Source organism: Hippocampus zosterae, chromosome 9 (genome assembly GCF_025434085.1).
Source record: "Hippocampus zosterae strain Florida chromosome 9, ASM2543408v3, whole genome shotgun sequence".
Taxonomy (NCBI): domain Eukaryota; kingdom Metazoa; phylum Chordata; class Actinopteri; order Syngnathiformes; family Syngnathidae; genus Hippocampus; species Hippocampus zosterae.
Window position 1 is genome coordinate 13,424,596 of NC_067459.1, and position 23,578 is coordinate 13,448,173.

The 23,578-nt window shown below is 43.0% G+C and overlaps 2 protein-coding genes across 8 annotated transcripts in view; one reads left to right on the forward strand and one right to left on the reverse strand.

Annotated features, from left to right (window-relative positions):
- Positions 1-10,282, reverse strand: part of prxl2b (peroxiredoxin like 2B) — a 260,615-nt gene extending 250,333 nt beyond the window's left edge. Inside the window, exon 1 of the mRNA XM_052075738.1 lies at positions 10,273-10,282. The gene's annotated coding sequence lies outside the window, so the exon portion shown is untranslated. The remainder of the gene's footprint in view (positions 1-10,272) is intronic.
- kcnab2a (potassium voltage-gated channel subfamily A regulatory beta subunit 2a) overlaps positions 1-23,578 on the forward strand; it is a 68,350-nt gene that overhangs the window by 11,547 nt on the left and 33,225 nt on the right. For 5 of the 7 annotated variants that reach the window (XM_052075719.1, XM_052075720.1, XM_052075721.1 and 2 more), the window contains 2 exons: positions 11,909-12,080; positions 13,372-13,413. In XM_052075719.1, the coding sequence (XP_051931679.1) occupies positions 12,004-12,080; positions 13,372-13,413 (119 nt within the window). In that variant the 5' untranslated portion in view covers positions 11,909-12,003. Of the gene's footprint in view, positions 1-11,908; positions 12,081-13,371; positions 13,414-17,092; positions 17,370-23,578 lie in introns of those variants that run through there. The other 2 variants (XM_052075724.1, XM_052075715.1) reach the window with 2 other exon arrangements.

Here is a 23,578-nt window from a genome sequence, read left to right on the forward strand (position 1 = left end):
TTTGGTATGCATCCTTAGTCACTCAAGTCTGATATTTCATACTCAAATTCAATGCCACTCTCTTGTACTTGTCGAGACACATTTTCAATCCAAAGTTACACTCTTACACACTGTAGTGTCTTCACTGTCCTTTGATCGGCAACATCATCCGAAGCTTGCTAATCGAATGTGTTGTGAGCCCAAAAACCAACGTATGGTATTACCTCAACTTCCTCTTCAGTGCATAACTAAGTCTAATCTTCGGAATTCATCAAAAATGTAAACATCATAAATATATCTCTTGGCCTCACGGGTCAGTATATTATTTGAATAACGCAAAATTTTTGTTGCATCGCCAGCTCTAGTACAGTGTAAAGACAAAATCCGTTCGACCGTAACTCAGTTCTGCTAGTGCTCATGCATTCAAAGTCAAGTCTCATGTGAAATGTCTAAAAATAAAGCCAGAGTCAATTGCAAGCTGTTAGCGATGTTAACCGAGGCTCCCTCCGATTGACGAGTGACGAGCGTAACTGAAACATCCATCGAGGTTTAATGCTCGAGTGGCAGAATCACTGGGGTGAGAGGCTGACACTGACTGGCCACTGGCATCTTTTGACATTTTCGCTCATCTCAATGCTACGCTAATGTAGGTCCTGACACTGTTTATGGCTTTGGTCTGCTGGATGCTCGAGTGGGGGTCTTTTCCTAAAGTGAGTAATCATTCTGCTGTTGAGATTTCATGTCCCATTTAGCTTCATTAACCTGTTTTCTAGTTCCCATGCGGCATCACCATCTCACAGACACACACTGGAACCATATTTTGTCACACTTGAATTTGGCAGGTGGGCTTCAGGCTTTAATATATTCAACACCTGCCCTTCCTAATCGTCTTAATACACTATACCTTGAAAGGAATTTTCTTAAATCTGCTGTAGGTTTTATCGTGTCCAAAAAAAAAAGCTGTTTTACACGATTAGGACTTTTGGGGCCAATCATCAATCAGTTCAACTTGCGAACATCACATGTCCAAACTCATAAAAGGAGGTCAGCCGCCGTGATTCGTCATCACTTGAGCCCCGAGCAAGTGGCAAAATGGCTGCCCCCTGCAAGCTATAAAAACAGGGTGATTTTGCTGCTTAAAGTCATATTCCACAAACACAATATTAATCAACACTAGCAAAGCCGCGTAGAACATATTATTGTAAAGTACATTTTTGAATTAACTTCCTCTTTAACACAATAAGCACACTCACGCAGGAGCGACTGCCGGCCACGGATCATGGCCAAGCCCTCACACGCAGACTTGTCATAACTTTAGCCCACCGACCAACTTCAATCAGGCTAACCACCATCACATGGGGTGGCCCACAGGGCCGCACCTCTAAAAGGCACATATCAACCACGCAGATGTTACATGTTTTGCACAGTATTTTTGAATAATTTTATTTTATTTTTTTTTATTCTGGCAATTGTTTTTTTCCATTGCTATGTTTAAGAAATGTTTCTTTTTTTAAGTTCAAATTCCACATTATTACAGTTGAAAAAAAAACTTTAAAGCCTGTGGGAGGAATAAAACTATGGGGGAAAAAAGTTTAATTTGGTCTCTCTATTGCAGAAACTTTTTCTTATAGCGGATGGGTCTGGAGCGTATCCCGTGTAGTCACCGCATAAGCAACTGACTGAGGCAATGGTTCACGATTACGGCAGCGCTCCTCCTAGCAGTATTTCACATTCTCATATTCCTGCTGTTGGTCTCCAATTTTATCAAGGTTAATGTAACAGCACAGATGGCATTGGCCGCCCACGACATGACCTGGACACGTTGCCCAGACACGGTGGATCAAAGTAAATGCCGTGGCCACGTTTACCCCAGGGTGGCATAAATCAGTCAACAAATGCGTTTATCTTCAACAATGATTGGTTTTGACACATACCGTGGGCAAGGCCCGCGGCATTTATTGAGACATGAATAAACAGCACCACGTTAACCCTTCATGCCTCAGGAAACCTGGCGCCCGCCATTCTCATGCTTGGCCGCACAGGCACTAAGGAGCTTCTGTAGGGCGTCTGATGTAACACGGGTCTGTGTGTACAGAAGAAAATAGGATTGTCAGCTCTTTTTTATAGGTCCTATAGAAAGTCAAAATGTAGCCGGCCGTGCTTCGATTCATATACTACACTCGGTCATTGTGCAGCGAATGTGACCATTAAGATTGTCCTACTTATCGACAGTAGGTCTGGCGTTTTTATCCATCGCGCTGTAGCTGCCCTGTTGGCATTGTTCGAGGCTAATACTCCACTCTATAGTGCACGGGATAGCGGTCAAGAAATACATGCTACTAAGCAGCGGCAAGAGGCAGGACCTGTCCATTTACTAAGGCCCGTTCGGTATCAAACTTTCTGTCGCTCTGTTCCACATAAAAGGGCATCTCTGCCAATGCCAACGAATACAGTGTCTCATGAAGGCGAAACGTGTGAGAAAAGAGCAGCTGCACAAGTCTCGTGTAAGTGTGGGAAACTCGCGACCCTGCTAAGTCAAGTGTGAGCGAGTCAAACCGCTGCTGCGCACACACGTATGCTGGATGTGTTCAGACGAACGGAAGGGAGCGTGTGCAATTGCTGCTTCTGAAGTGGAGGATTTCATCTGGCGTCTGCAACCGATCCAAAGGTTGAAGCGTCATGATTTGAACAGCGTGAATGCAAGTGGACAGTAGAAAATGTAATTGCTGTTCTCCTTTCTCTCGGGTAAAGCTAATCTTTTTCTGGAGAATCTGTTACTTTATTATAAATTTAGTTTCATGAAAAACTCAAGGTCAGTCAAGGTCCATTGAATCAATCCGGCTTCATCGTGGGGGGAAATGTTCCAGACTCGCCTGCCATAGGGGAAAACCTGCCATTTTGGTAGTCCATATGAAAACATTTTTAGTTTTTATCTGCCCACATGCTTTCAACAAATTGGAATTTATTCAAACACGCTTACACGCATGCTACACTAATTTGAACACAAAATGTTGCAAGTATGTATAGAACAGGGGTGCCCATTACATCGATCATGTTCGGCAAGTAGCTCATGGACTCGTCACAAATCAATCTGAGGGGTGTAGAGGGGGAAAAAAACCACAACATGTGTCTCTGTGCATGTTAGTAATATATTTTTTGTTGTAATGCACACTGCACTCGAATAATTCTATCATCGAATCATTCTCACTTTCACAAAAAGTATTTTAAAAATAAAAAAAAGCATGTCATCTTTAACCTACGGTGACGTGGAACTGCGTCACCGGAAGTTGTTAGCGCTCGGCAGTCTGCAGTTGCAGCTTGTGCTCAGAGTTGTTGCGCTAATCTTTCATCGTTATCATTTTTCTCATTCAGTTTGTTTTGTGCAATTTACAGAGGGGACGGCAAAGAATGGGAATCTGGAGGGCCAAGAGAAGCGTTTTTAAACGATACGCGTGAGCTACGATCATTAACAGGCTGCAAAAGTGCGTCGCATGCCTCAGCGTCAGACTGTTGCTCATCATGGCATGCGTGTGCACGTGCGTGCATGCGTGCGCGGTAACGGGTCGATCCCCGTTGATTGAACAGTAGATCTTTGGTCAAAAAAGTTTGGGCACTCCAATATAAAAAATACTGTCCGTGTTAGTGTCTGTGAGACATGAATGTGCCTTTCAGAGGTGGTGGCATGAGGTGTAAACGTCCGAAAGTCACCCAGGCTTCTGTGGAGTATTAAAAAAAAAGCATTGCTCTTTGTGTTGCCTAGTTGCAATATAGCTTGTTAGTAATTTGAGTGGAACAAGAGTGTGTTCACTTCGAACGTTTTATGAGAGCGGCGTCCCTTCTTAAAAGAAAGTGTTTTAAATAAGTGACTCTAATAGATGCTGACTCAGATGTGGTGACATTTAATAATACCCAAGTATTCCATACACTTTTCGAACATCAAAGTCAAACGGGGACAAATATGCACTTTGAAAGTGGAAACCTTGTCTGATTATTAATGGAGGTGGGTGAGCACAACACTCGGGATGCAATGTCATATGTTGAATGTCTATCTACTTATGGCAGGCTTGTCCGAAGTCCGGCCCGCGGGCCAAATCCGGCCCGCGGTCGAATTTCATCCGGCCCTCGGCCCCTGTCATAAAATCAGTGCCGTCTGGCCCGCAGGTTGGGCGCAATGGAACACGTGTTGCATTGACTGAGGTCTCGTAGACTGGTGAGTGATGTTTCATAGAGTACTGCTTCCCTCTAGTGGCTAAATGATTAATAGCATTCACTAAATGAGTAATAGCATTTAGACACTAGAGGGCATCACTCACGAGTTAACAAGATATCACTCCGTGTTTATATTGACTGATATGTCATATTTCAAATGATCCTTGCAGTTGTGGATATGTGTATTGCTTGTTCATTTCCCTGTTGTTCGAGTCAAAGGTTTTGTGACTATTGAAAAGTCATGGTGATACATTTTATGTTTCAAATCAATCAATTTGCACTCAGGAGACTTCTGTTTAAGAAAAAGTCAAGTGAATAAGCAGTTGCATGTGATATACCTGTTTCAAATGAACCAAAAGAAATTCTTAAGATTGTTGAAATTAAAATAAAAATGGAAATGTGAAACAGACTGGCTTACTAAAATTTGCTGAACAATATTGTTGTTCAATGTAAAGAATGTCAGCCAAGGTCGGCCCTCCGACATTTTACCACATAAAATCTGGCCCCCTTGGCAAAAAGTTTGGACACCCCTGACTTATGGCTTATTGTGTGTGTGTGAGTGTGAGGGCTGTCCATCCTTGACAAAATGATCACTTTGAGTGAGCAAAATAGCACGCACTATGTGAGCGAGGAGTGCTGTGTGTGGGTTGTTGTACAATTTTTGTAATTTGCTAGTTCATTGCATCAGTTTCCCTCTGTTTTACTGTGCTAGAGCCAAGCCAGGAGACAGTTGTCCAGTGCACAAAATAAAAAAGTAGTATTGCGGTATCTTCTTACATGGCGGTCGCAAGTCTCTTAAATGTGAATCATTTGAGAAATGCAACTGTCAAAATGAGGGTCTTTGGAGAATCGGGCCGGCTTTTGGCACACTTCTCAACGTGATTTCAGACAGCATCAACGGATTAAGACGTCTAGAAGTTTATCCTTTGAAGTTGAGCCACATGTTTTCTCAAAATACGATGTCCAAGTACTTAAGTCCAAGCGAGAGTGTTTCAGTTTCATCGTATTGTAGCTCCTTTACAACCGCGGCGCCGGCCACATGGCCAAAAGGGGTTGGAATGTGGTTGTAGACAAGCACTAACCAAAATGTATGCACTGGTAATGTTTTAATTACAGTCAGTAGTTGAATAACAAACAGCAAGTTCAGCTCTAATTGATGCATTATTAACAAGTGTTACATTATCCTGATGATCCGAGATAATCTGCAGTAGCCATGCGGATGGTTGAAAAGATGTCTTGCCTTGATGAAACGCGCTTCATTTTTCAGTTTTACCATAGCAGGCTTACACTCGTTTTGTTTTTTTTCCATTTCCTTTTCCATCCTCTTGATCTGACTCTCATCTGGAGCCGGAGCAGATGACGTTTTTGAATTTAGATTTGTATCTGATGGGACTGTGGTATGTTGATACGATTGTATAAACGGCGAGAACTGATATGTGTTAATGTATGTTGATTTCGTTCGTCAGTATCGCTGTCACCGTACGTGTTAGGGTCTGTCAAGTGAACGCACACAAACGCAAAACATATACTTGGAGTGGATTTAGACCTCGTGAGCATGTCGTGGTGGTCCAACATCTACATTTTGGGGGCCACTTTACATGACCGTTGATTGACAAAAAGCAGGTGTGCACACTTGGATGCTAGCTAGCTGCCGGATGCTTGTCAATTGTTATCAAAGGGCAGAGGAACGTGTGTGTGTGCGCACGTGTGTGTTTCAACTTCTTACAAAAGTGGTTGTTTTCCAATGCGTTTAAAGTACTCGTATGAGATTGGTCAACATCTGTTTGTATTTAACAATGACAAAAGTCCAAATGTTCCCTAAAACATGATTACCCGTATTAAAGGGATTTGAACCAACCCAATCATGGCTTACCTGGGGGTCACTGTTATTTAGTCTATGTTGACTACTTTTTTTCTCTTCAGTGAGGGTTTTATATTCCTGCTGCAGTGTGCTAATGTCCTGTCTTGGCGGACTGCAGCATTTTCCCCTCTCCGCAGTGAGAGCAATGGCCTACACGGGCCCTTAAAGCCATAAAGGCTGGCCTGTTCAATTCCGCTTCAGTCTTTCCGACTGTCCGTGTCTCTGTGATTTACACACGTATCGGATGGTGTTTCTGTTGAAGCGCCAGTTTGTTCTGCCGGGATAGGCTATAACTCTGCGCAAGAGCTGAAGAAAGCGAACACACCAAGTGCTGATTCATCTTCCTGCTGTCAACGGTACAAGCATCTTGGGATCATTCATCTCGTATTGTATCATAACGAGGAAATTGTGCACTCAAATTCAGGCGGTATTTCATGGATTATTATGGACACAAATTGGCCTCTGCTGGGGGGTTTTGTCGTGTGTGGTGTTCAAGTGGTGCGCCCTTTTGTCCATTTGGCCTTTGTTTCGCTGTTCTCTTGTACCTCTTTGGAAGTCGTACCACAATTTTAACAGGCAAGACAAAACCCGTGTGCAATTCTGTGACCTGAGTATGGAATAGAGACTCACATCTGCCTTAAACATTTCAGGTCGTCTCTGAACGGCTCGGGTTTGCCAACCACGGTTCAACAAGTTAATTTGTGTGGCGTTCGTAAACTCGACAACTCCTTTTGTCGGGACGCCTGTAAACCGAGGACCCCCCCGTAGGTGTTTTCCAAGCAGGAAGGCAGGATTAGGACTTTGTTGTATTTTCCCCTCTTTTGCAAGCAGCACAAATTCAGAAAGCAATGGCTCTACAACTTGAGAGAGTGGCATAAAACAACAAAACGAGGATTAGAAAGGCACTGCCACGGATTTATACGTTGGCATGTTTGACTTTGATCCTAAAAATGAATATCCCGGATTCTGTCGACGAAACAAACCCGCTGCGTTGTCCGACTGAACTGCCATGTAGGATATCCCTGGCAAACGTCTGTTCTTCTGCAGCCATCTGCTTGGATCGCTGCATGTTTACCGCTGCTGCCAACATACTACACAACTCCGTATGGTGCTTTCCAGGCCAGCACCGCCTGCCTGTTTGCCTCGCTCACGTAAGCCGCGTCTCAAGAGGGAACTCGCTCAGGCTGGGTGTGGGTGGATTTAGGGATGGGAGGCATGTGAAGAGCGGCCTTTTGTGACTCCATTTTGCATTTTGTTTTGAAGAGACAGAGGTGGATGAAACAATTTCTACGCCGCCTGCACCTGTGTTGTTCCTGACTTGTTTGTTTGCGTCCTTGTTTTGCGGCTTGCCATCCAGGCAGTTCTGCTCGCTCGCTCATTATTATTGTATTTGTCATCTTTTGCAGTAGCGTAACACTGCACTCCAACCATCAAGAGGGATGTTTTGCTCTGAAATGTGTAATCAGTTGTTGAACATAGAATAGCCATCTCTTTCTCTGGACTGAAATAGTTAACCGTTTCCAAGATTCCACATATACAGTTGGAGAGCAAAGCTTTCGGGGCCTCAGGCCTTCTTCAGATCAACAGCACCACTGTATTTATTAAAAGCGCACACGCATGCACACACAAGCAAAGACGCAGTGCTTGTGTGGGTGTGTTACGACATTTTTTTTACTGGTAACTGAGAGAAGATGCTCAAGATCAGTCAATGGTTGAACAGGCCGGGTCAACTTTTTTCAAACCTGGGTTAGGCTTTTAAAAAAGAGTTTGGGTTTCAAATTTAGATGTTAGTATTTATTTTATTATTTGAGTTTCACGATGTGTGATTTGGTTAAATATTAGGGTTTGAGGGGCTTCAAATAAGAGTACAGTAACAGCTTCATTTTGGGGTTTTAAAATGGGTGTGAAGCCTGGATTAGCATTTGAAACTTTTTTTTCTAGAGTTGTTTTTGTTGGAAAATACTGTGTGTGTGTGTGTGTGTGTGTGTGTGTGTGTGTGTGTGTATACACACACACATACATATATATATATATATATATATATTGGGCTCAATCAAAGGAATGTTTAGAATTAACATTTTTAGTCCAGGTTTAAAGTTAAAGTTAAAATGTGGGTTTCAAGACAGAGGTTGCATTTCAACCCTTGTGCGAGATTTGAAAAAAAAAGGATTGGGGTTTCAAGCCAATGTTAAGACTTCACAGTCGGTAGGGGTTCGAACTTGGGTAGAGTTTCCACTTCAAGTTTCAAGCCAAGGTTATGATTTTGAGTCTCAGTTTCAAATAATAATAATAACAATAATAATACATTTTATTTGTGGGCGCCTTTCTAGAAACTCAAGGACACCTTACAACAAGCAGTTAAAATCACGAGTACAATGTTAAAAACAACATCAAATAAGAAAAAATAAATACAACAAAAATAAATAAATAAATAAATAATGGCTTTATGGTCTGAGTGAATAGGCTTGTCGAAACAGATGTGTTTTGAGGCTGGATTTGAAATGTGTTAGTGAGTCTGAATTACGAAGGTCAGCTGGGAGGAAATAGGAGTTTGAAGCCATTTCATATTGCTCCACTAATGCTTGTGTGTGTGTGCGTGCGTATGTGTACTCTATATATGTTAAGTAATATGCTACTGTATTTGGGGCATGTCAACATACTTAATATATAGTCAAGTCTTTTAACTTTAAGTACAGATCAAACTGGTTTGACAAATGCATTACTATAATCCTACATTTGTACTCCCATCTCCTGTCTTCACATTTTTCTTCGTACCTAGTGTCTTTGTCAGTTTGCAGCTTTCAATTTAAGAAAGTGCACCCTGGCCCATTAGTGTGTTAAATCTGTAGCCTCCAACTTGGGGCCAAGATGAGTGTGTATTGTACCGCAGTGCTGCAGTCCCAGTTAGAAGCAGCATCAGCATCCTGTCCAGCTCTGCAGCTCATTCCAGGCATCTGTGCTGCAATGCAAGACAACACGCAACGGTCACAAGCTTTGGGCAACATCCAGATGAATGAAAACACTTAAGATGAGATGAAAAAAAATCATGCCCCACACCATATGGTATATTTCCGTATTCAATGAAGATGTGCATCATTTGTTACTATTTTGTAGTAACTATGAACTAGTAACTAAGCGCTATATAATATTGGAGTTGTCATGTCCCTTTTAGCAACTCATGTTAGATGCATAATATAACACAATATTCACAGGCATGTGTTTTTTTGTCTTTATTATTGATGACTAATGTTTCTGCACCTTTTACTGAGTTGGGAAGATTGATGAATGTATATTGAAGTCACCATTGACATTAGCTATTGTAAAAGCATGAGCTTTTCCAGGGGGTTACTCGACAACTTTGTGCTTTTGATGTGTGCGGAGTAGATTCTGCCAAAATTGGCAGGGGGAAAAAAAAAACAATTAACTTTTCAACAAAGTTATAGGCCCCTTCTGCCAGAGAGCCTGCTTTGATTTCTGCCAACACAACCCACTCCAACTCCTGATGCCTCCACAACGACAGATGACTTTGCAGTCCTTGTCGTAAATATGCTTGGAGGTCTTTTATCCATCAGGGTCATGCCATCATCATCGCCGCTGTCATCACCTGATGGTTGGGTTGGCCGCCGTCCCTTTTTATGCCCTGATTGAAATGAATGGGAAAGGGAACGTTAAAAGAGTCCTTGGGAACCTTGGACGACATATTTGCCATTCAGGGGAAAAATTGATGGGAGTGGAAAGTCACCTTTCGCGTTGTCGTTAGGGTTATGGTATGCGCTTAGTCACCGATGAAATAAAGTAGCACAAGATGCTCATCCCATGGCTTTGTCGGGGTGACGGATACCACTCTGCTTTGTCCTCTGCTGTAAGCATAAAGAAAGGTCAGGTGTCCCTGATGAGAATTTATGTGCGTCTCACAGCTCAACTTCCCAAGTCCAAAACAATCCTCGCGACCTTAGAAATAGTAATCTTGGAAAAGTTAAATGTACAGTTCAGATATGTTTAGATACAGGAAAATGCCAATATATTGGGGCATAGGGACAGAGTCCTACTGCGAATACAAAAAAAAACAAAAAAAAAAAAACATTTAACGCCCCACTATTTGCCTTCACTGTATAATAAATATTGGCATTAAAACAAATGGCAAATTATTTGATTTCTAAAAAGTTAAAAAAAACCCTAATGTGGTTGTTTGTATTTCTTAATATGCAAAAACAGCACTCTATAATACTGTATTCTATAAAATCATAGCGTAAATAACATATTTAAATCGAATATAAATAACTGTACTATTTGTGCCTCATGATTTAATATAATAATAATAATACATTATATTTATGATTGTATGAAACAGCTTGAACCCTCTTTGTTGATAAATTGTCAACTATTTGCCAAATTAGCTTGTGAAGTAAGTTTTTAACTGGGTTGCTGGCCTGATAGCTCAAGTTTGCGCTTGCAAATCAAAGCAAAAAAAATAATCTGAATGACAGGGCATATTAAAAAAAAAACTTCCATGTCGGGTCACTTCTAAGGCACTATTGTATAGTAAACAAGTAGAAACCTACCAAATTAAACCCAGTGACAGGGAACATAGCAACTTCCTCCTCATAAAACACAATGAAAAAAGCCAGGCTTGGGTGATGTTGGCTAAAATGCGGTCCAATGAGGTGTGCCCATATCATGCATTCAGAAAGTTCCATGTGCAATTTGTCTACTACAGTCACGGCGTATTTTCCCATATTTTACAAGTTTTGAGGTGGTGGAGAGTTGATGTTTAAGTGCATTACCTAACCAAACACTACCGTAGCAGCCAGGCACTTCACCCTCAGTAAAACCACCCTCTCAGCAGCACTGACCTGCTTCTATGGCTGACGCGTTGAATTATTCATTGCATTGTGTCACCCAAAAGCATTGTTAGCTGTAGTTCTCTCTGTTATGCACATTGCAACCATAATATAAAACTCATCAACATAGTGATAAATGTAGGTGATTCCTTGTTCTTGCTTTATACCTCAGTTTTGTTTTGTTTTTTTAAATATAGTTGGGATGTTCTTAAGAATAAATAGATATTCATGGTACGTATGCGTGTCCTTTGAAATCCAGGCACTTTTGGCTCTTGCTATAGATACACAGACCAAGCTGATGTTTGGCAGTTCCACTTGGATCTGCGGTGTGAGGAGAGGCCTCCATCTAGTGGCAGAAATGTTTCTGAGAAGTTATTAAGGGGTGATTTTTTTTTTAAATTTTAAACACATTTTTTGTAGTCATTTAGGCTCATGATGGAAGTTGCTCAATACCTTCTACACTTTACATTCTGCATTTACTCACCAAACCAATTTAGCATTATATCCTGGGATTGACACATCAACCATTGTAACGTCCATCCATCCATTTTCCGAACCGCTTGATCCTCACTAGGGTCGCGGGCGGTGCTGGAGCCTATCCCAGCCGTCTTTGGGCAGTAGGTGGGGGGGGACACCCTGAATCAGTTGCCAGCCAATCGCAGGGCACACAGAGACGAACAACCATGCACACTCACACTCACAGTTAAGGACAATTTTTAGCGTGGTCAATCAGCCTGCCATGCATGTTTTTGGAACGTGGGAGGAAACCGGAGCACTCGGAGAAAACCCAAGCAAGCCCGGGGAGAACATGCAAACTCCACACAGGGAGGCCGAAGCTGGAATCGAACCCGATACCTCTGCACTGTGAAGCCGACGTGCTAACCACTGGACTACCGGGCCGCCCCATTGTAACGTGTTTGTCCAAAAACAAGCAAAACAAATTTGAAGTGGATTTGACTTAATACTTAATTGAAGATGGAAGCGCTGACCTTTTTCTGTTGCTCTCTTTCCCTGGCAGAGGCCCACATTGGCGCTCGCGAGACTGTCTCTTGCGGTTGCCGTGAAAGAACAGCACCCTTGACGGGCTGGCCACGCTCCCTTCCGCCTGCTTCCATGTATCCTGAATCGACAACAGACTCCCCTGCTCGCCTCTCCCTTCGACAGACGGGTTCACCTGGAATGATCTACAGGTGAGTCCCGAAAGACGGTTGACTATATGTGCGTTTGTGCGTATGTGTTAGGTTTTCCTGTGAGGGCCACATAACTCTTCGCTTCTCTGATAGGGGTCAGTTTGTAAGAAAAAGTGTGACTGCAAAAGTACCTAAACATAAAAAAATTCCAGAAGCCTACACAAAATCAAATAACCTTTTCTGGATTTTTCATAGAACAAAAGTCAGGAAATAAATAATAACACTATTAATGAAATAAATAATAACTATATAGTATAACCCTCACCAGGTTCTTCACAGAAAAAAAGCCAATAAATAAATGACACCATTTATGAAATAAATAATAATCACCTTTGCTCTGATGAAGTTTATGCATGACACCACTTTGCAGCATCGTGCTTGCTGGTGGATTAGACAGTGTATCTGAAACCCCGTTCTTCCATCTCCCGGTTCGTGCGTCCCTATTAGAACCCCGAGACGCGCCCACCATACTCGGAGCCCCTTCAGTTGTGTTGCTGGCCAGCTTTGACCAACCCAGGTCTAACACTTCCATAGTTTGGTGCACTTTGCCGAAAATATCCTCCCCCCGTCGTAGTCCCTTTGAGAATTTTGAGGGCTGCCAGCTCCTCGCACTTTCAAAGTTTGCGCTAACTCCACGAATAAAAATTTGCATGGTGGCTTTGCTTGTTTTTTTTTCTGACCCCATCATGACGATGTAATCATTCACATTTGACACATTTGGTCCAGTTGCTGTTACTTATGCCGAGTCCAAATCCTTTTCGTCATGGGATGGGATTCAACTGTCAGGAGTGCTTTTTCGGTTCAAAATAAAACATACAGCAAATGCTTGATCATCCACATTGTCTTGCCATTAATTATGGGTTAGTGTCACAGTCACACACATGTACTTTGTCAGCATCAAGAGTCCACTAAGACAGTTTGCATGTTTGTGTGACACTTGCACTGTGGACTCACTTTGTTTGTCAAGATGAACCTGCACTCTCTTATTTGGATAGCAAGTTGCGCCATTGATTTTTAGACTGGAGCATTGAGATGTTGAAGTTTCAACTGTTGCTATTAGAGGGCCAGTTCGTCATATTATGATGACCAGTTTGGATTTTTGTTCGTCCCGTAAATGTTTCGACTTGCTGTATTGTTACTCTGAATTTCCGCTTGAAGCAACTATGCATCCTCTCTATCCCCGCATTGTTCACTCCACAGGCTCACATTACCACCGTAACTAACCTCTTTCCTTGCATGCTTACATTAACCGGCACCCTGACTTCTGCTCTTTTCTCCTGAATGCCTTCAGTGCTCGATATGGAAGTCCAAAACGACAGCTGCAGTTCTACAGGTATTTGTCTTTCTCTGTATCTATCCTTCACCGCCACTATTTCACATACATTTCCATTCCTAGGCCAAAATTCCATTCCCTACTATTGACTTTTTCTATGTGATCAATATATGGATCCGATAGGGCCAACCTTTGATTCAGTTAGTTCTCCCATACAACTTTTTCAAGTCGCGATAATTGTGTCATGGTTATGAGCGATCAAATGTTACTTTGACGTGTGTCTTGAAGTGACGCAGTTGTCACTTTTTTGTGTATTTTTACAAGTGTAAAAAGAAGTAAACCCCTGTAAAATCAGCAAAACATTGTCTTAACTTTGGAAGCAAGTGCACATCACGGTGTCTATTGGGTTTTGGCATTTGAAATTCTACATACAGGTATGTAATTTTTTCTTGGGTCCAAACGTGTCCTCCACTCCTTGCTGAAAATCTCATCTGGTTGGTGTTTTTTGTGCTCAGGCAAGAGAAATAAAACATTACTTTGGCGCCATCTGTTGGATTTTAATAAAATATCATTATTTTGCCCACTTATCCATCCTCGTGTGTGACTTGAAAGTCCGGGCCAGCCTTTTGAGGGATGCGGGCATCAGGCGAGTAAGAGAGTAAATTTGTCTGGCTGTCATTTGGCTAAAGCGTGTTGAGTGACTCATTCTCAGTTGTGGCCAGTGGCAAGTCGTATGTGAATATGCGCTTGTGTTTATTTTATTACCTTTGCTCAATAATACAATTGTAAGTGCACCGGGAGCTCTGTCTCTCCATCTACGAGTGGAGGAATTACAATTTGTTTTCACTAGCGGCGGTGTGCTGTATTAAATTCGCAAGCAATGTTTATTTTATTGGTTTATTTTGTAACTGCAGCCAGTTGCATGTTTTACCAGGCGCTTTGATGATAATGATGGCAATGAAATGATCTTTGAATGTTGTGTTTCCTCTACGCTTACCCTCCTTTCTCCTGGCTTGTACTTACTACTGCTCGGCAGTAACAGTATGCAGGCAAAATACAAGTCACAAAATCATCTCGGGCTGCAGCTATTGTATATTTTGGTATTTGAATATCCTACTGAAAATGCGATTGAATAATTGGACCCATGATTTTCTGCTCATCTGAATGATAAAAAGAGCAGACAATGGAAATGCTTGTAATGATCTCATGATTTCTAGCCTGGCGCCTTGCACTTTTCTGTCCTTTTTATTTCCTGTTTTAAGTGCACAACTGTCTAACTCGCTGCTTCCCCTTCTTCTCCAATCGATACAACTTTGTTCTCTCCGTTGCTCCGACGAGCCTGGTGGGCTAATGTTTGCTTAATCTGATAATGCAGTGATTGGGTTGTACTCACAGCGTCATAATTAATGTCCCACACCTTACATTAACCTTAACCTCAACATTCCTCAGGATGAGGAATATGCACCAGTCAAAAAAAAAAATCAATGTTCTGGAGAAAATAATACATGAATACTGGACCTCACAATTTCGGTTTGGCTTTCGTCAGTCAACCACTTTACAGCGACTGAGTGCTTCCCGATGTGAAATAGAAGTAGGCTGACCTTTGATCTGCTGACAAAAACACAGAATGATTCAAACTTCCAGATGATTCGCAGCTCTTTCCACAAAATGTGTTTCCATGCTGCCAAGATTGCCCAAAGCCTGGATTTCAACCCTTGACCTCTGAACTGTGAGGCGAAAGTACTAACCAGTCGTCAAGGAACTTGCACAGTATGTCAGGGCTCCACTGTAATTGATTATTGGGTTGGTACTTTGACATTCATTCTGAATCCAAACAAGTTGATTCTGACCTTGACCAGAACCTACGCAGCTATCTACAGTATCTTCACCAGTGTGGTTGTGACGCGGTTGGGTCATGTTTTGCGGTTTGTCAGTCTCTAGCTGTCCTCATCCGAGCGCGACGGGGTTTGCTCAGCACTTGTGTTTGTCTGTTTTCGACACGCGCTCAAGCCTGCGTAGCTTGATTATCGCGCTGCTCTAAGTAGTCTTTCCTGTGCAACAACAATCAGAAGCTTTTAAGCGCAAAAAGCTTTAGTGAATAATTCAGTGCTGATATTATTTGCTGAGGCTAGCAGAAACGGGGCAGAGCCTCTAAACGCCGTAAATGGATTTCTTCCACGAGATCTCCCCGGGAGAAGGGGGTGAGGCGAGGTGTTGCTTGCGGTGGTAGATAGTGGTCCGAGTGGTGAGGGGAGGAAAGGGATGCGCGCTCCCTTACTCACTAATTGGTTTAGACGTTTCCAAGTAAGACACTCCCAGTTTGGGTGGACCTACTTTGTAGGTCTGCAGTGCAGTGTGGCTTTATAAGCTCAGACTCGCACCATCCAATCTTGCTCATGAGCCGACCCCAAAGAAATCGGGTGAGTTTGAGGAACGATCTTTCCGCCAGAGGCCATCGTTCGTGAGCATGTGCGAAGGATGAACTTTTCCGCGTGGAGCGTGCATGCTGCCTAGTTTTCAAGTACACTTAAGTTTGTCCACATGGAGAGAACACGATTGATTCCATCACACGTGACAAGTGTCTTAATATTGTCGTCACGTTATAGTTCCTACTCAAAGAATTTCTGGCACTTTTAATGTGATTATTAGGACTTGATAGTAGATTCCATGTTAAATGCACATGTATAGTTGTAACATAAAAAAAATATATTGAATTCCATTCAGTCAACACTACATAGCGCTGTTTTTTTTTGTTTGTTTGTTTGGGTTTTTTTTAACTGATTCACTGTCAACCCATGGTAAACCAACGGACCTTTTCACTTCTATGGCTGTCAATGGTAGTGAATTAATAACCTTAAATGGAAAATACTACAAGTTTTTTTTAATTATCATTATTTTTATTATTATTGATAGCTTAGTACGTTGTGGTGCTTTTTCAAATCATGTACTTGAGTATGTGATTTAATCTGGTATGCGCTACGAAGTTCTGAATGTCCACAGCTTGTAAATGAAAGAATTGACATCCATTTGTTTGTACAACTGCAAAGTATATGTTCATTAAAATTCCAGTAGAGGTGCGTGCTGTTCCCATGCGTGATTGGCGTAATCAATACAGTGCTCTGTTGATATATAGAAAGTGTTGGATTCTCCTTGAGAATCAGATAGGCATGATTATTAAATGAGAGATGAAGAGATGTTAACACAAAGTGGTCTGCACTCAGCTTTTCAGCAAAAAAAAAAAAAACATCAAGAACAAGTGCAACATTTATTTTCGGTCTTGCTGTCGTTTGTGTATTTCAATCAAAATGTGATTCTCCCTTCTGTTGCCCACTCTTGAGCCGGATTGTGTTCACGTTTTCGCTTGCTGCATGTCTGGATGTCTTAAATGGCATGTGTCCTGTTTCTTGAGCACTTGAATGCTGCCTATCGGTGTCACCTTGCCCGTGGCGCACCTGTCAGGGGAGGGAGAGGCGGGCGTGGGGGGGCTGGGGGGGCCGTGTTGATTACAGGATGCATGGTCATTGTAAAGGCCGGAACACGAGAGCTCCGTTCTAATTGGAGCAGGTACTATTTAAGGGAGATGGACCCTTCACTCCGTCTGTGTAGCTGCTTCATAATTAGTCAAGGAGGCAAAACAGGGTTGACATGTTTACCGGAGGCTATGCCGGTAGCCCCCAAGGGGTCCCAAGCACGCTCAAGTCCGGTCACTGTCCTGCTGAAAACCTGCAGATCCCAAAACCGTCAGCGCCGAGCAGCGGCATTCGCAAGAGCAACAGCAGCAGCAGCGGAAAGATGCTGTCCATGACGTACAGTGAGAGCATCCGGAGCGGGATCAACCGCTACCACTCGGACCAGGGGCTCAACCAGCCCCCGAGCAGGACCGCCGACCAGGGTGAGCTGCAGCGACTGCGGGAACAGAGGATCGCTGCTCAAGTGAAGAACATGGAAGACTTCTTGAAGATGAATGGCCTGGCCCTGGAAGAGTGCGTGTCCTATCAGACGGGCATGAAGTACAGGTAAGAAAACAGTATTCGGGATCAGCCAAGTTTATCCTCAGAGGAGGCCAGATGTTTGAGGCTTGGCGACACACCTAGGTCTGAGTAGATTGTAGGATTTGGTTTAAAATGGAACTAAAATGTCACTTTTTGTGGGGGGGGTCTTCTGGTCTGGGCTTATTGGTTGTGGTTTCATGTCATCATTGGCTTAATTGCATATTTGCCAAACTCCCAGTGCGTATGTCTGGAAAAGTCCATAAAAGGAGCGGTGGCTTGTTCTGTTCAAATTTCTTATGTCGGCGTTAGAATGAAGTTCTGACGTTGGACTCATCGGATGAATGCCATAGTCCAATAAACTGCTTGTGACGTTTTGATTGTCGTGAAGATCCCTCCTTGCTGTTATTTTGAGACGATGCCTCACTTCCTCTGTGCAAACGGAACTGTCATAGCAAAAAGTGAAAATTACATTTTGAATGACTATTTGGCGCTGTTACGGAGCAACCAAATGGGAAGTAGCTTGGTACTTTTTCCCACTGGTCCAGTCCGATTCAAATGGCATGGTCGGATCTGGTGGAGTTCAGTCCTGATCGAGAGCTACAGTGCCATCAGATCACTTCGCAGTGTACTTCAGTTTGTGCCTTTTCCACATCACAGTACAACATTTGTCTGGGACAACCACCTTAACAATCATTTCCTCCATTTTTCTTCATGCTGTTTTGAAAGTCCAACTTTGCCAAATTGATTTGTTGTCTCTGCTGAAATCACTCTGCCACCATCTCTCCTAGTAGATGTGCCGAGAAGTCATCACAGTGCTCTGCCAGCCAAACTGAACACGCCACGCTGCCTCCTGATGCGGCATGACGCTGCACTGTGACAGTTAGACAGTCAGCAGTTTTCTACTTTCATGTGTTGCGCCCATCAGTGAATGCTCAAACTTCCGCTCTCGCTGTGGCTTCCTATATCCAGAATCAGATCAGTGCCTCATAAAACGGCACCAATTCCACTCCTGTTGGACTGTATAGAAAATAGCCGCGCCACAATTCGGAACATTTTTGCATCATCGCAAAGTACAACATTCTTTTGCACCCACAAACAAATGAAAGAGCAAACGCAGTTGAGTGGGTTTTTACGAATACTGTCAGGCATGACTGTTGCTGCTGCTGCAGTTGGTGTTCCCAGGGATCAGTGACCAGAATGTATATGTGCTCGACTGCACAAAGGGTCTTGAGTGGTCCTTGAGGCTTGTATGTCATGAAAGCTGGTTTATCTTTCACATTTTTACAACCGTGGATACACTGTATCAGTGTGTTACTGTCAGTATAAATCATTTACTCTAGTACTACCCTTCTCTCATTTTCTTACATTCATCATTTATTTATCACGACAAACCACACTCACTGGGCACAAGTTTGGGAACAACACATGTCCGTGAGATCATTTTACAACAATCTTCACAACATTTGGGGGGTTGACCTGTGCCCCGCCAACAAACGATGGTCAGTCAAATCATTGTCCGCTTCACTTTGTATTTTACACACATGCACTTACTGTGCATCCCCAAGCACACATACACACACACAAAATCCAAAGAAAATACAAACTTTTGCAATTTTTTTTTAACAATATATTTTCAGTTGACTCTTGCTATTCACACAACCTGCAAATAGTGAAAATCTGCATATAATTGACACCCATTGGAATTATTTTATGCATTACACTTTTTTTTTACAGGCCTCAAAAAATACATTTGGGTCGGCCCCTACGGCCCGGTGGTCCATTGGGTAGCGCGTCAACCTCGTAGTGCAGCGGTACCGGGTTCAATTCCAGCTCCGGCCTCACTGTGTGGAGTTTGCATGTTCTCCCCGGGCCTGCGTGGGTTTTCTCCGGGTTCTCTGCTTTCCTCCCACATTCCCAAAACATGCATGGCAGGCTGATTGAACACTCTAAATTGTCCCGAGGTGTGAGTGTGAGCGTGGATGGATGTACGTCCATGTGTTGCCCTGCGATTGGCTGGCAACCGGTTCAGGGTGTCCTCCGCCTACTGCCCAAAATTGGCTGGGATAGCCCCGCAACCCTTGTCAGGATAAAGCGGTTCAGAAAATGGATGAACGGATGGGTCGGACTGTTGATGTGACAAAGTGTTGCAGCCTAGAATTTGAGGTCAGGGGCTAGTCTTTTTGGCTGTTTGCATCTTCCCCATGCTAATTGTTGTCATCATCCTGAGTGTTTTCATTTTGTTTGTGAGTGTCACCATGTCCCGTTTAGTGCGACCGTAGCCTCCCCATTTTCACTTTCCACAACACTTGACACACAAGCTACATTAGTTGTTTAAACTTTGAGGCGCTGTCGCAAAATGCAGCCACGAAATTCCTCGCATACCAGTTACAGTTTATTGGGCAGCACCAGTTCTCTCCGGATCACATTTTTCAACGTATTAATAATACTCAGCTGTCATTATGAAACTGTTTAACTTACTGTGTGACAGTGGTTTGACAGTTTGTTCGACTGTGCATACAGTGGATTCAGACGCCTTGATTGTATTTTGACACCAGGGGGCAGTAGAGCATAGTCCCCTGTCTGCCTTGATGTCAGACAACATCTCTGATGGAAATAAATGCTGGCAGGTGACGTTTGGGTGTTTGTGAGTCGTCTTGGATTCCTCCTTAAGATTTTCCTGTCTGGATTAATCTGATAATTTGTCCAAATATTAAAGTCTGAAGGCTTTATTGGCACAAGAAGTGGAAAGTGCAGCAAAGTCGAACTGAAGTTGTCGGTAGACAATTAACATGTTTTGCAATTTCTGTGGCACTGCGACAACAGAGGCCACCTGTGATGGCAAGGACAGATTTTGACATGACATTGTCATTGTCAAGGTTTTGCACCGGAGTAGACTCAATCCGTTCTTAAACTGTGAAAAAGTCCTTATACAGAAATCCCCCACATGAGAGGGAACCAAAGTACCCGGAGAAAACCCACACAAGCACTCTGAGAAAATGCAAACGCCACACTGGAAGGCCGAAGCCGGTATCGAACCCTGAACCTCCGCACTGTGAGGCGGACGTGCGAACCATTCGATCACCGTGCCGCCTATCAACATTTTTATTTCCTTTTTTCGTGGAAACACTTTTAGTGAATGTTTTATCACTGTTTTTGGATCATTTGTAGTTTTTTTTAATTGCCTTTTAAATTTCTTTATTTATTTGTTGTTTTGTGGGTGGGACTTAATCATGAGGTCACCAAGAGTGTCGGCGCCTCACGGATCGCTAGTTGCCCATCCCTGGTCTAATATAAAATTATTACTTTGCCGCCAACTTGTGACATCATGCTGCCAAGAAACAAATATAAAGTGGGTTGAAATGTCACTAAGACTGCTCATTACTCTGCCTAATATTAAAGTAGCGCTTTGCCACTATCTTGTGGGATATATTAGTAATTATAAAACTTTTTTTATACAGTTGGTATCTTAAAAAAAACCCTCCCAAGTTGAGTCACTTAGAAGTCAAAGTACTACCGTATTTAATACACATAATTTGTGTGTATACATTAACTATAGGGATGAATCTTGGGGCTTTTTTTAGGTCCTTCCAGTTCACCCATTTCTGTGAATATGCAATATGTTAAAATGGAGTGCCAAAAGGCACGACTTACCTTACATAATTACATTATATAAGGACTGAGGTCTTCCCTGTCCTCTTTTTGCCTTTCTCGGTTCTCCAGCTCTATTAGGTATGTCATAGGGGACAGCGGCAAAGACGAATTCCTGCTGAGCTCTGCTGTACGCGTCTGCAGGGAGATCTCACGTGCTCTCGGGAGAGTTAGGAATCGAGTCAACGGCTGCTCACAGATGTGACCAGCGTGTCTCCCTCGCGTTGTATCAGGAGGTCCCGGATTTAGTTGAACAAAGACGACTGTTATTTGGTCTTTTTATAATGGCTATGTGACTTTGGAACTTGCAGATTAGCAATTAGCTACATTTAGCATTTAGTGTCAATAATTAAAAAAACATTTTTTTTTCAAGCCACTTTGGCAATGGCAATGTTATCCAAAAACATACACATTTACTGAGACCGGCAGGCTTTCAAAGCTGCGGCGACCAGAAAAGACCCAGTTTCATCATAATCAGAGAAGACAAAACCCTGATAGTGTGGGAGCCTTTCTCTGTGCAGCGGCGAGGCCCCCACTTTGCATCGAATTGAGGTGAAGATGTACTAATGAAGTAAGAATTTTTTTTTTCCCCCGGCAATTTACCGGGGAACATTGTGGTTATTAAATAATCGATCCATCCATCCATTTTCTGATCCACTCCATGAAATGAAGAGGAAAAAAATGTGGCAGTCAAGCTTGGATCGTATTTACTTCTGTTAAGACTGCTGTGTGTCGCCGTCTTTTGCGTGTCACTCGACATTGTGCTTTGTGCACACGTGGGTCATGTCACAGATGAGTTCAGTTAACATTAGAGGTTGCATTTGTTTTTCTAATGGGAAGGACAACACACAAAGAATGCATTTAACACAATAACCAGAATTGGGCATCACGCCCCGCCTGTCTGACCGCGACGTTTCGCTTCTGGCATGAAAACGACATGTCACTGGCATATTCTTCTGCACCTCGCCCTGAAATCAAATCACATTCCGCAATCGAGGAATGATGGATTGCTGCGGGGGCACGATAACAGCAACTTTGGGGAAAGATTTGTGCGCGTAGCAAATTCGAAGGAATTCCTAAGGGGTAAAGTACAAATTAAAAGTGATGACGAAATTGTCCAGATTTCATTTTCCTCTGCTGAAGTGATTCCAGGAATGCTTAGCAGACACTTCAGGATACGTTAGAACGTCTGTCAGTCATTTCTGTCATACTGTCATTCTTCACGTCACATTCTGTTAACTCCCTTAGACCCACTCACCCTTCCACGTTTGTTTGTATACACACACACATACACACACACACACACACACACACACACTGCTGTTGCCCCCCGCCCCCACCTCAAGAGATTCCCTCTTGCCGGGTTTCCTCAAATCCTGACTAATGCCCTTCAAATATACTCTGAGAAAGTCTAAGTAAAACCGTCAGTTGCACAGCTGGCAGACGCTCACACATGATAGCGCTTTAATCCAGAGCGTGTGCTGCGCTCATAATCACTTTCTGCCATGCTTGATGTCCTGGCCCATTCCTGTCCAAGCTTCCTGAGGAATGATACAAAGTAGGGATGCCCCGATCCGATCGTGTGATCTGAAATTGAGTTTGATCACGTTATCCGGCATCGAGTAACAAATATCAGTTTTATTATTTTCCAAACCAGCAGTACCTTAGTTTTATGTTCCACAATGTTCCAGTTAGTGTGACACGCACATGCCGCAGGCACGTCCTCTGCTGCGCACAGCTCTCTTGCAGGCATAGAGACAGAGCGATGGGTTTGTCTTCGTGGCTTGTTTGGAGGGAGAAGCGAGCTGAAAGATGCTCCGAAATAAGAGCCTTGTCTCATATGAAGAAGCATCCTCACTCAAAGAGGTGAGAGAGCTGAGCGTGTGACAGACAGGTTAGCGATCGTGACACGTCCAAATGAAAGATCTCCAAATAGAAGTTTAACGACTGGGCATTATTTGGTGACTAGCAAGCTTGTTCCCTGCTGGTTGCATTTTATGAGGTCCTAAATCAATGGACAGCGACGCAGCTGCATGGACACAAGTCTTTACACTTTCATAAACCGTCCTGCACGTTGATAAATTTGTGTATCACGTTAACATTCATTTTCGTGCATATATAAACAATGATCCATATTATATTAATCGGTTACACTTCAGCTCTGGACGCGCTTATTTTGTCTCCTTCCAATGTCAGGCTCCTTTTGGTGCTTGTGCCGACTGCAACGTTAATGCTAGCTAGTACCAATAGCCCATCTATGGCGTTTGGGTGTGGTTTGATTGAATACATATTGAATAGCTCTCTTGTGGAAGTGGCAATAAAGCCTGCCATGCATGTTTTTGGAATGTGGGAGGAAACCGGAGTACCCGGAGAAAAACCATGCAGCCCTAGGGTGGGGCGGAACGTGCAAACTCTACAGAGAGAGGCAGGAGCTGGAACTGAATGTCTGCGCTGCGAGGTTGACGTGCTAATCACTCGCCAATGCACACGTATTGTAAAAAAATCACGGGAAAATGTCCCCAATATGTATTGAAACAATGATGATCTTCATTGTACTCACACATTTACTTTGTGTGAAATCCTTC